At 43.6% G+C, this 13,530-nt stretch overlaps 1 protein-coding gene across 1 annotated transcript; it reads left to right on the top strand.

Annotated features, from left to right (window-relative positions):
- Positions 1-2,866: 2,866 nt before the first annotated feature.
- RSPH1 (radial spoke head component 1) lies at positions 2,867-10,617 on the top strand (the record flags this gene model as incomplete). Its single annotated transcript, XM_082497795.1, has 9 exons — positions 2,867-2,920; positions 3,490-3,603; positions 3,725-3,830; positions 4,962-5,052; positions 5,289-5,424; positions 5,729-5,800; positions 7,766-7,982; positions 8,441-8,584; positions 10,430-10,617. The coding sequence occupies 9 exons, from the start codon at positions 2,867-2,869 to the stop codon at positions 10,477-10,479; spliced, it is 984 nt and encodes a 327-aa protein (XP_082353921.1). The 3' UTR covers positions 10,480-10,617.
- Between the last annotated feature and the right edge of the window lie 2,913 nt (positions 10,618-13,530).

Here is a 13,530-nt window from a genome sequence, read left to right as displayed (position 1 = left end):
TCCTGTTTTTCTTCTGGTTTGGGTGGTAAAAATTTGACCTAGAGTATAAGGTAACCTCCACCATGTTGTACAACCACTTGCCACTCCTTTTGCTGTTTACCTCAGATGTTTCACCTCCTCTGCCCAGTGCTTAGTTAGCTAACAGCTTTTCACTGCGCATGTCCACACAGGGCTCCTCTCGTGAAACCTCGGCCATTAAATTACTGTGCAAAGTGACAGTGAGGTGATTTGTCCTACTCCTGTGTCACTGGCACGCCCTGAGTCTTGCTGAGCTCCTGCTAGCGCTGTGAAGCTGCTGCTTTGCAGGGAAGTGACGTGCCCCTTGCATTCAGCAAGACAACCCATCCTCAATATCTGCAGGAGGTGGTCATGAGCCGTAATGCAGCCATCAGCCAAGGCAGATTTTTAGGGCCTTTCCCTCTGTAAATCACGGAGTTTTCAGAGTTGGAAGGGACCTCTAGAGATCATCTAGTCCAACTCCCCTGCCAAAGCAGGATTGCCCAGAGCACATTACTCAGGACTGCATCCAGGCGGGTCTTGAAAATCTCCAGAGAAGGGGACTCCACAACCTCCCTGGGCAGCCTGTGCCAGTGCTCTGTCACCCTCACCGTAAAGAAGTTTTTCCGTGTATTTGAATGGAACTTCCTATGTTCTAACTTGTGCCTGTTACCCCTCGTCCTGTCACTGGAAACCATTGAAAAGAGCCTGGCTCCATCCTCCCTCAACCCACCCTTTAGATACTTGTACGCCATAATAAGGTCTCCCCTCAGCCTTCTCTTCTCCAGGCTAAAGAGTCCCAGCTCTCTCAGCCTTTCCTCATAAGGGAGATGCTCCAAGCCTTTAATCATCTTAGTTGCCCTTTGCTGGACTCGCTCCAGCAGTTCCCTGTCCCTCTTGAACTGGGGAGCCCAAAACGACACAGTATTCCAGTTGTGGTCTCGCCAGTGCAGAGTAGAGGGGGAGAATGACCTCCTTCAACCTACTGGTCACACTGTTCCCTATGCAGCCCAGGATTCCATTGGCCTTTTTGGCAACAAGGACACATTGCTGGGTCATGGATAATTTACTGTCTACCACAACCCCCAGATCCTTCTCCTCCAAGCTCCTTCCCAGCAGGTCCGCCCCTAACCTATACTGGTGCTTTACATTCTTCCTCCCCAGGTGCAGGACTTTGCACTTGCTTTTGTTGAACCTCATTAGGTTCTTCTCTGCCCAGCTCTCCAGCCTGTCCAGGTCACGCTGGATGGCAGCATGGCCCTCTGGGGTGTCAGCCACCCCACCCAGTTTGGTATCATCAGCAAACTTGCTGAGGATACACTCTGTCCCCTCATCCAGGTCATTAATGAATATATTAAACAAAATTGGACCAAGTATTGACCCCTGGGGGACAAAAAAGAATAAAGTAATAAAGTAAAGAATAACAAAGCACTACCCTGCATTGAGGCAAATAAGATCATTTAAAAGAGTGATTGGTTTTCAATACTGCAGCTCATACGTAAAACAAAAAAATGTGACACAAAAAGCAAAACAGGTCTTTTCCATATGGGGGATTATTATTACTTAACGTGGACCAAGGGCTGCTATGATGTACTATCCTCTCTCCTTTTTCTTGTGTTACTCCCTTCCACTCTTCCTGGCCTTTGGAGAAAGGAGAGCCCTTCTTTTGCCTCCCTGCCTTGATTTAGCTGTAATCATATACAGACAGGAGGCTCTTGACTGGGTGAGGTGACTGAACTTGTCATCAGGGCTAGATGAGGTGACAGCGAGGTGGATTGAGAGTTGGCTGCGTGACAGAACTCAGAGGGTTGTGATCAGCGGCACAGAGTCTAGTTGGAGGCCTGTAACCAGTGGTGTCCCCCACCTCTGTCCTGACCCCTCGAATTACCCATACGGACTGTTCTGCTGCGCTTTGCATAGAAAAGAGAGAAATCTCTTCCAGAGCACCCCGAAATGCAGAGCCTGACCGCTGGCAGTGCCCCAGGCGCTGGTGACAGCCCAGCTGCCTTTTTGTGATGCCTCTTGAGGAGTACATGTGGGTCCTCTGTCTCCAAGATGGTGGGACACAGGTGGAGAAGCCAGCTGTGAGAATCCTGTGGGATTTCAGAGCCTGGAGCTGAATGCCGTTGGCCCTTCTGGCTCCAGTTCGAGGAGTGCACTGAATTTCCAGTGGGATGCACCAGGCCGCATCGGGTCAGTTGAGTGGGTGAATGAGGCTCATAAGGCTGAAACTGTTATGATATAAACTGAAAAGATAAGAATACTCTGGACTGGAATTTCTAAACATAATTGAACCTGCCAGGAAAAAAAAAAAAAAAAAAGGCTTGTTTACAGGCCAAACCGGCCAAACTGCAGGGAGCTCTCAGAGGACTGAGGGTTCTCAGGTGTCATCTCAAACGTCACCGATCTCTTTCACGACACTTAAGGTACAGGTCGGGGAGAGCTCAGCGCCAGAAGCAGAAGGGAGATCAGCGCCGGTGGGAAGGCGCCCCCCCCCCCCCCCCCCCCCCGCTTTTATTAACACGACAGTCCTCTGACGGTTGCCGCACCCCTCCCGGCACTCCCGCGCCGAGAGCCACCAGGCAGCCCGGCAGGCCGCCTGGGGCGGCGGGGATCGCCGCTTTCGGTAACACCGCGCCGACCGCCGGCGCTTCCCCTCAGCGGCGAGGCGGCGGCGGGGCCGCCCCACCACCCCTTCCCCGCCCCGCGCCCCGCCCGCCACCGCGCTGAGGGGCGGGAGCTGCCGTTGGTCTCAGCACCCGGGACAGCAGCAGCGCGTGCCCCCTCCGCCCCGCCCCCCCCCCCCCCGTGCCCCCTCCTCCCCGCCTCCGCGCGCCGTGGTTGCCACGGTGACGGCGACGCCGCGGCCATGTCGGACCTGAGCTCGGAGGAGGAGACGGAGGAGGCCGAGCCCGATTTGGGGGTCCGTCCGGGGGTGCCGCTGGCGGCTTAGCAGCAACGGGTGGAGGCGGCCCTACGGCGGGGGGGTGGGGGGGACCGTCCCCGCCGAGAGCATCTGCCGCCGAGGGCGGGATGCGGCTCACGGCCACGGGCGCCTCGGGCAGGGGGTTGGGGAGAGCCAGTGGGGAAGGGAAGAGTGAACGTTACCGGTCACGGGGTCTTAAATATCGTGCCGGGCCTGGGAGAGCTCCTGAGGCGCTTCGCCGGTGGGGACGGGAGTTTGGGAAGTGAGGCTGTGCCATTTGTGTTGGGACCTGCCGAACTTTCTCCACTGGGTGAAAACAAGTTGTCCAGACTTTCCAGTAGTGTGTCATGAAGGGGAGGAGAGCCTCTGGGCGCCAGGATCTGAGGAAAGTGTCTGCCCAAGCAGCACATCTGTTGGCCAGGTGCTCCTGCAATCTCTGATTCAAAGCCGAATTGGAGCAGCTTTGAGCAAACACCTGTTTTGCTCGGTCTAACGAGGTTAGATTCAGTCAGGTCTAGCCCTCTGGAACATCTTATCCTTTTTTTTTTTTTGTCACATTTGATCAGGAGTATGATGGTGAGCGCAATTCAGAAGGTGAGCGACATGGCCGTGGAAAAGCCCGTCTACCCAATGGTGACACATACGACGGAGAATATGAACATGGTTTCAGAAGTGGACAGGTGAGACAGTGACAGAAGACAGTGGTTGTGCATATGTTTCAGCAGTTCTGTTAGTTTGGGCACTATATTGAAACAAGAGTGAGAACTGACAAGTATTTTATCTATACCAAATATGTTTCAGGGGACCTACAGATTTCAAAATGGTGCTTGCTACATTGGGAAATATCTTCAAAACAAAAAGCATGGCCAGGGCATTTTTTTTTATCCAGATGGATCAAAATATGAAGGTAAAACCTAGTTGCAAAGATTTCTGTAACTGAAAGGACACATTTCCCCAGTTCCCTCCCTGTGTGTGGAATGCAAGGAGATAGTGAACTGGAGAGCATGTTATTTTAAGGGCATACATTTTCTAGGAAATGTTTTCCTTTTATTCCTTTTTGACTATAAGCTCTAAGAAGTGTGGCTTTATGTCAATCACTGTGAGAAGTGCGATGTTTAGTAGCAGTTTATTCTTGTCATGTCCTCCTTTCAAGTGGGATGTTCCAAGTCCTGACAAATATTAAGCATCTTTTACAAATCGGTGCAATCTTGGTAGAAGAGAGTATAATCACATATTTCTGAATGATGATTAGAACCACAGACTGGGTTCAGTATAAAGTATTTTAGAACTTTATTAGGTCCATCCTTAAAAAATATTCTACCAATTAGAGCACTTACTCAGGGACTGGGATGACTCTGAAGTTTGAAGAAGTTGAGACTCACATTGTTTCCCTTTTTTCAGGACCGTACTCAAAACCTTCTGAGTATCAGTTAGGCTTCAAGGGACAATATTCCCCCCCCCTCCTTTCCAAGCTAGGCAAGAAAGAACATCCGCATTGTGAGGGCTAGAAGCAGAGAACAAAAAGAGCAGCCCAATTCTTGCCTTACAGGAGCATACCCACCTGTGATTTTTTTATTAATTAAGACACACAATCTAGCATCCTTTTGAGTATATATGCCCCCAGACTGACAGGGCAATTTTAGCAAATGATTCAAACTAAAGTAGTCCCCCTTTTTATTTCAGTGGAGATGTCACATTATCTAATGAAACTGTAATACATTACCAAATGTAAATATAGAAACAGGATGCTACATGGCTTCTTGTGTTCGTCTTAAGATAATGGAGGTAGACCATGATGGACAAAATGTGTTTGGAGTGAAAGGGAGATCAGGCAGCTGCACAAATATGTGTGGAGAGAGACAGACAGAAGAAAAAAGACAAGGGTTTAGAGTAAGGAATAGTAAGGAAACACAGTGATGTCATAAATTCCTTTTCCTTCTCTAATAATTCATGAATGATAACTTTACAGACTGTCCACTGTATCATACAATTGAAATATACCACATCTCACTCTGTTTTTATTGTATTCTCATTAAAGGAGACTGGGTGAATGACCAGAGACATGGCTATGGAGTGTATACATATGCAAATGGAGACACCTATACTGGAGAATGGTTTAACCACAATAGGTTTGTTTCATTCTTGCAGTGATGTTTCAAGTGACCCAATGACTTTAAAATGCAAAGATTATTTTCCAAGTATGGCTGACCACAGCAAATCAAGTGCTACTGGATGACCTTGACAATTTAGGCCAGCTTGAGTCATTTCAGCTAATAAATAATACAGTTGTAATACCTTAAGTATGACAATAGTCTATATTATTAATATTCAGGAATATAAAGCATAATTATTATTTTCTCCTTAGGCATGGACAAGGTACATATGTCTATAAAGACACAGGAGCTATATATATCGGTGGTTGGGTAAATGGAAACCAGGAAGGAGAAGCTGAACTTATCTACCTAAACCATAGATTCAAGGGCAAATTTTTGAATGGAAATGTAAGTGTGCTGGAAAACTGTATTCATCTGAACAGTTAGCATGGAATTGCCTTAATATGATCTGTTTCCACATAAAATAAGAAGCTAAGTTCCCGATGTTTTGTAGTATTTCTGGTGCCATAAGTGTACCAGAAGAAACCAAATTAATCTGCAGGACAGAATGCCAAGTTTCTCTGCAACTTTGCTTTCAAACTATATTGTTACTGACTATTGTATGAATTTTGTAGTAAAGCATGTTTTACATTTCTATGCTTAGAATGTACTAAGTTTATAGTTTTGCTGACTTCTTTGTATTGTTATGCAGCCTGTAGGTCGTGGCAAGTATGTCTTTGATATTGGATGTGAACAGCATGGCGAATACATACAATCAGAGCAGGTAAAAGAAATAACACAGATTATACTGAATATCAGAGAACTCAGTAAATCAAATCTATTGTTGAGTAATCTATAAAATGCCTTATAGATACTGATGTTAAAGTAGATCTAACCAGTCAAAAAGGGGTAGAAACTCATGCATTTTTAAGAACTAAATGAGGTTTCATTTTGCTTTTTTCTTTAGCTTCTCTACTGTGTAAGCTTTGACAAGTACAAGGTCTGATCTTTGCACTACTTGCAGACAGGGATCCCTTCTGCTTAAAGTTTAGAAGAATTCGGACCTTCCCAAAACATTTGAAGTTTCAAACCGCAGAATAATTTAGATGTATTTGTGGGTACATTTAGCCTGTACACCACTTTCTTCTGAACGTCAGAAAATAGTGAAAAATATTTCTTTTTATATTTCTTAATTGCTTGATGCTATGCAGACAAATGGTAATTTCCAGCAGATTTGTGTTTTGGAAATATGTCCCATTGTTGTCCTGGTCCTGTTAGGGGCTTAATATCCACAGGTCCTAATAATTGTAGAGAGCAGCTGGGATCAGGGCCTGTTTTTCCTTCTCCTTCATGCATTAATGTTTTGAAACATTTCTGATTAATATGGTGCAAAATAGCTATATTAAAAAGAAATATATCTTAATATTACTGTTTTGATTTCAAGAAAATATGCCACATTTTAGCTTATAGTTTGCTACCTCGGTTGTCTGACACATTGCAGATGTGGTGCTTAGGGACATGGTTTAGTAGTGGTTTTGGCACTGTGAGGTTGATGGTTGGACTCGGATGATCTTAAAGGTCCCTTCCAACCTAGATGATTCTATGATTCTATGAACAGTTCCCATTACACACTGTTTGAAAATTCTCCAATGCAGCAATTGTTTCTTAAGACAAGGACAAAATAATAATAATAATAATAATAATAATAATAATAATAATAATAATAATAATAATAATAATAATAATAATAATAATAATATCTTATAATTAGTGATAGAGATATGCAAAACATGGAGAATGTTTTGGGTTTTTTTAGCTAAAAGCAAGAGATCCTCAAATTAAGTGTCAGATTCATATGAGTATCCAAAATGATGTGTATCCAGTATCCTCAGTTCAGTTGGGAATTGTTGGATGTGCTGGTTTTGGAATATTAGGCCATTGATGTGGTGGTTTAAATATGAATTTAAGAACCCAAGGTTGAGCACTCGGCTTCAGAAAATCATTACTCTCAGGAACAATAATTTCTTCTCATGTCAATGCTGTAGTGACTGTGTAAAGCAAGGGACAGCGCTGTCACTAAAGTAAGATTAAATTTTGCCTCTTTGCTTTAGTTGAAATAATTGCAGAACAAGGCCCATTTAAAAAAAAATTAAAATAAATTAGCTTGTAATACAGATAATGATTTCATTACTAAGAGTCCCTCATATTTGGGTAAAACAAAGCATGATTTTTTAAATAAAAAAAAATACCTTCAAATTTCAAAACCATAAGCTTTGTGCAGTACCTTACTGCTTCCTAGATCCATTCCAAGGTCTTCCCTAAGCAAAGATTTAGGCAGAAAGAGCTGTTTTGCCACTCTGTTCCTGTGTGAAAGAGACAGTGTAGCATCTACCAGACAGAGCATTAGGTCTTATTTGCTGCTGTTATACTGTAGACAGGCATAGAAGAGGAGACATAGTTGACAGGTCCCACAGCCATTCTATTCCAGGGAGAGACGAATTTTTACCTTAAAGAGAGCAAGCTAGCAAGCACTGATCATTAGTAATCGCCAACTGACTTCATCATGGTTTGAAGTGTAGTTCTCTTCCAAGATTTGTGGCTGCTGAAGTTCCTCCACTTGTAAATACTTTAAAAGGCCATGTCATTGCCATTTTGAGCCCAGATAAAGATTTTTTAGTACACAAACCCATCATGTTAGTCCCTTAATACCTGAAAGATGAGATGCTGGATTTCATGAGTTGTCTTCTAGGATAAAGGAGAGGTAGAAGAAGAGGAGGAACCCTCATTACTTGTTGCACCAAAATGGAAAGCATCAGAAATTACCAATTTAACACTCTGGACCCCCCATGGGGAAAATCCACCCTCTCCCAGAGAAGTCTCCGTAGTGGTGGCAGCAGCAGCAGAAACGGTGGAAGAAAGAGAAGCAGCAGCAGTAACTGAAAAGGAGAAAATGCCATCAATTACAGGTTTGTTCTTCTGGACAGCTGGAAACTCCATGCTTTGACTATCCCCTGAAACTGGGTTTTTCACATTTAATATCAAGTGGTATGAGAGGCTTTTTTTTTTTTTTTTCTTTTTCCTATAATTTACCACATGTAGAATGTTGAGAACTTCCATGCCTGTTCATAAACTGCACTATATATATATATACATACACACATACATACATACATACATTTCTATTTTTTCTTACATAGCATAATGAGATACTACTGTCTTGGGAAGCCTGTAGATCACCTTAGTCTATATCATGGACTGTTATACAAACTTGATTATAAACAGTTACAGAAAGTTTTGTGGGATTTCTTATGTGAGTAAAGACTGCAGATTTCAGTAAGTTTTTAGCTACTGCATGAAAACAATGGCTGAGTGCGTATTTGTCAAAATTAATTTGCTTTGGCATTTCTAATTTCTCGTGTTTCAGTCACTGATGAGTCTGCTGAGGGTAGGGATGATGAGCCTTCTCTTCAAGAAGTATCCAGTGAAGCTTTTAGCCTAGCAAGAGGTTCAGGAGAGGAAGATGGGGGAAGCAGAGACGAAGAAGAAAATCAAGATGAGGAGGATCAAGGTGAGGAATGGAACACGCACGTTCATTCTTCAGTTAGCAATCAGGTATTGGAATTACGTGTGTCAGTCAGCTGCAGGCATGCTGCTGCTGAGAGGTCCGTTATCAAGCTGAAGAGACCATGGGAATCTCTACCTTTCATAAGCAGGGCAATCCTCTGTAGATGGTAAACTGGTTTTGAGTAGTCAGGTTCATATACTGTAATAGTACAAATTAGAAATGACACTTCTGTGTAGCATTATTTATGCATGCATGTACAGTTGACAGCACTTGCAAAGCTGAGTTTATAAGTGATTGCATTTGCAAACTTTTTTTTTTTTTCATTTGTACAAAATAGATAAGATTTGAGACACTGGGAAATTCAGGGGCTTTTGAGCACTCCACTTTTCTGTCATGAATGGAACTATGTATTCTTATTATCTCAACTGAAGTTAAAAAGCAAGCAAAACAAATCTGAAGAAATTAATTTTAGTTGTTGTTATGCATTATGGTTTGAACAATCTCTGGTTGATTTGTTTCTTTTACAAACCAAAACGATTTGGAATTCAGATGCTTAGGTTTTCTTCCAGGCAGTTCAGAAGCCTGTTTTAAATACAAAATTGCTAAGAAGCAACAAAAGGATGCATCTGTGTTTATTCATATTTAGCCTATAGGCCTCTACCCAATTGTATTGTTTGTATTTGTTAAGTGTTGACATTTACAAGCTTACATATCTGACATATGAAAACATAAGATAAATTTATCCATTTGTAATTGATGCATTTTACAATAAATCAAAGCAAAGCACTATCCATAGGGATAAAAAAAAAACTATTAAATCATGTGAAAATGCCTGGAGATACACACTAAACATTTAGGTCAGCTCTTGGAATATTCATAGTTTTATTTGCTCTCATTTTTTGCCCAGCACCTCTGAAGGTGCACTCGTGCTTTAGGGCAGACTAGACAGCTCGCTTATCTGGTGTGTAGGACTGACATCTTATGGGATCTCTGGCCTTGGATCAGATCCATCAGGAATCTAAGCTGGTTTCCTGCATAGCTCTGCTTTGGACTTGGCAAAAGTTCATTGAGCCTGGTTTGTCTCAAAGTCTTTTGGGCTCAAATAACAATTTTTGTCTGATCTTGGTTCTAACAAATTTTCTAGCCTACCACAAAGAAGCAGTTCTGGTATTCCCATTGTTTTTTTGTTTCTTTTTTTTTTTTTTCCCCCAAAGAGAAAATGGACCCAAGTATCTGTCAAAGACAGCATAGATACAGATTCCAATGCATGAAAACATAGGAATGTGATAGATATTCTCAAAGTTCCTTCCAGCTCTTTATTCCTAGAATTAGAGAGTTGGATTTTATGCCTTTTTCAGCATAAGTCTACATCCATAATTAATTAGGCAACATATTGTTTCCCTTGTCTTTATGTTTAGCAAGATTAAGTTATAGTAAGAGGAAATGATTTGAAGAAAATATGCATACTGTGAAGAGCAGATGTAACAAAATCTGGTTTCTTGCAGCCTTGTATTCTCTGTCTTATTACCATATTTTTTTTCTACATAGGAATTCCATCCTTTTTGCTCCATGTTTCTTATGATACTTGTCTAAATAGGAAACATTCTTTGGCTATTCCAGAGTTACATATGGGCTGGCTGGCACTCAACATGTGTGTACTGAGTCTGTCTGGCAGCTGAAAAACAATGTATAACAGTTAAATTCAAGTATTGGCAATGAAAGGCAATGGGAATGATGAATGAGGTAGACCGCATAGTCCTAGAATTATGTTTTAGGTTTCTAGTATTACTTTCCAGTATTTTGTAATAAAATGCGTCTTTATGTCCTGTCTTTCCTTCACCTCCACAGGAACTACTGGTTTAGAGGATAAGGAAGATGAATCAAAGGAAGCAGAGTAATTGGATACAACTAAAGACAAAGAGACAAAAAAAGGAAATTTCAGAGCGAACCATTTATTATGGTAACCCTGCATTATTTTTTATTCATAACAGGCTGAGTTGAGATACTTTGAATAAACATTTCTGTCACTGTTCTGTCTGGAATATGTCTCTCTGAAACTTTTATGATCTCAGAGCATGCAGTCTCACGACAACTTTATTCCATGTAGCAGGTAGTTGGTTGTTGAAATCAGTACGGGATTGTTCTGAATTCATGATGTTGTGTCCTCACAAGTTCGCAGAAGCAAAGTCAATCTTTTCCCACTACTGGTAGTTCCTCTCTTCCTTGAACCCTGCCTCTGGGCACAGAGACCCGGGGGTCTTGCTTGTGAAGACAAAGGCAGCATTGGGCTTCCCAGCTCTATCTGAATCCACTGTCACAAGACCACCAATTACAGGCCAGAGTTTTCCTTGTTTACTTTTTTATTGTTCATACAGCTGTAGAAGCTCTTCTTGTTGCCCTACATCTCCCCTTGCCGGTTTGAACTCCAACTGAATTTGGCTTTCCTAATACACTGGTTTAGTGTTTTTAAATTCTTCCTTTGTAGTCTCTTTTTGCTTCCATTTTCACAGAATCATAGAATCATTTAGGTTGGAAAGGACCTTTAAGATCATCGAGTCCAACTGTTAACCTAACACTGCCAAGTCCACCACTACAGCATGTCCCTAAGTGCCGCATCTACACATCTTTTAAATACCTCCAGGGATGGTGACTCAACCCCTTACCTGGGCAGCCTGTTCCAATGCTTGATAACCCTTTCAGTGAAGAAATTTTTCCCAATATCCAATCTAAACCTCCCCTGGCATAAGTTGAGACCATTTCCTCTCATCCTATCTCTTCTTACTTGAGAGAAGAGACCAACCCCCACCTCGCTACAACCTCCTTTCAGCTGCTCCTCATAAGACTTGTGCTTCAGACCCCTCATCAGCTTCGTTGCCCTCCTCTGGACATGCTCCAGCACCTCAATGTCTTTCTTGTAGTGAGGGGGCCCAAAAGTGAACACAGTATTCGAAGTGTGGCCTCACCAGTGCCGAGTACAGGAGGATGATCACTTCCCTAGTCCTGCTGGCCTCAGTATTGCTGATACAAAATTCAGTATATTCTGTATATTACTACTTTTTTGTGTGCGTGTTGCAGCTCAGTCCCAAGTTTTTTGTTTACCTTGTAGGCTTCCTTAAGATGTTTAAAGGAGACTGTCAACCATCAGGGTGAGGAAGTGGATCTGTAACAAATTCCCAGTGCTATGCCACACTTAATACCCTGGCTGATCCACAGGCTCTCAACCAGCATGTTGTCCATAGTATACAAGAGCTCCATGCATTTAAGCTGCTGCTTCACATGGGGGAAAACTCTCCATCTCATTTTCCCTTTCTGCCTTTACTAACGAGCCCTTCATTCATTGCAGAGCTCCAGTTGTGTGAACTGTCCCACCATATTTCAGTTTTTCTAAGAATGTAACAGTTCTGCATCTGTGCACAGACCAGTTTCTCATTCCTCCTTTGTTTCTCCGGCTGGATCCATTTATATACATACACTTAAGGTAGGCTCCCTTTTGACTTGTTTTGTCTTGTCCAAGGGGTAGCTTGGTTCCACCCCCCTGCCCCATTTACTTACTACCTCTGAACTCCATTCCTTCACTTAGTGTAAGCAGTTATTGCCATCCTCCAAAGTATCAAGTTTAAGTCTCTCCTCACCAGGTTTACAAACCTGTTGGCAAAGATACTCTTATTCCACTTTGTTAGATTTCCTTGTTTCTCTAAGAAGGACCCATGGTGATGAAATCCAAAGCACTACTTATGGCAGCAGTCATGTGACCAGCTGTTATCTCTCACAGGATTGTGTCCCCTCCTACCTGACCTCTTCCCATGGAGGATCAAGGGGACATCCTGTGCGTTTCCATGTCCTTTGCCACCCAGAATCACAGAATCACAGAATCATCAGAGTTGGAAGGGACCTCTAGAGATCATCTAGTCCAACTCCCCTGCCAGAGCAGGATTGCCCAGAGCACATTACTCAGGACTGCATCCAGGCGGGTCTTGAAAATCTCCAGGGAAGGGGACTCCACAACCTCCCTGGGCAGCCTGTTCCAGTGCTCTGTCACCCTCACCGTAAAGAAGTGTTTCCGTGTATTTGAACGGAACTTCCTGTGTTCTAACTTGTGCCCATTGCCCCTCGTCCTGTTACTTGGAACCATTGAAAAGAGCCTGGCTCCATCCTCCTTCAACCCACCCTTTAGATACTTGTATGCCATAATAAGGTCTCCCCTCAGCCTTCTCTTCTCCAGGCTAAAGAGTCCCAGCTCTCTCAGCCTTTCCTCATAAGGCAGATGCTCCAAGCCCTTAATCATCTTAGTTGCTCTTCGCTGGACTCGCTCCAGCAGTTCCCTGTCCCTCTTGAACTGGGGAGCCCAAAACTGGACACAGTATTCCAGTTGTGGCCTCACCAGTGCAGAGTAGAGGGGGAGAATGACCTCCCTCGACCTACTGGCCACACTCTTCCCTATGCAGCCCAGGATTCCGTTGGCCTTTTTGGCGACAAGGGCACATTGCTGGGCCATGGATAATTTACTGTCTACCACAACCCCCAGATCCTTCTCCTCCAAGCTACTTCCCAGCAGGTCCGTCCCTAACCTGTACTGGTGCCTAGCATTCTTCCTCCCCAGGTGCAGGACCTTGCACTTGCTTTTGTTGAACCTCATTAGGTTCTTCTCTGCCCAGCTCTCCAGTCTGTCCAGGACACGCTGGATGGCAGCATGGCCCTCTGGGGTGTCAGCCACCCCACCCAGTTTGGTATCATCAGCAAACTTGCTGAGGATACACTCTGTCCCCTCATCCAGGTCATTAATGAATATATTAAACAAAATTGGACCAAGTATTGACCCCTGGGGGACACCACTGAGTAGTAACAGTCAGGGGACCGGATGAGCCTTGGCTATCTCTCTACAACACCCAACATCTGGGCATCTACCAAACAGCAAACCTCCCATGACAGCATGTCTGGTCAGCAGACAG

The sequence above is a fragment of the Vanellus vanellus genome (genome assembly GCF_965231255.1).
Source record: "Vanellus vanellus genome assembly, chromosome: 1".
Classification (NCBI taxonomy): Eukaryota; Metazoa; Chordata; class Aves; order Charadriiformes; family Charadriidae; genus Vanellus; species Vanellus vanellus.
Note: the sequence above shows the minus strand (reverse complement) of the source record. Positions and strands in the feature narration are given on the sequence as shown.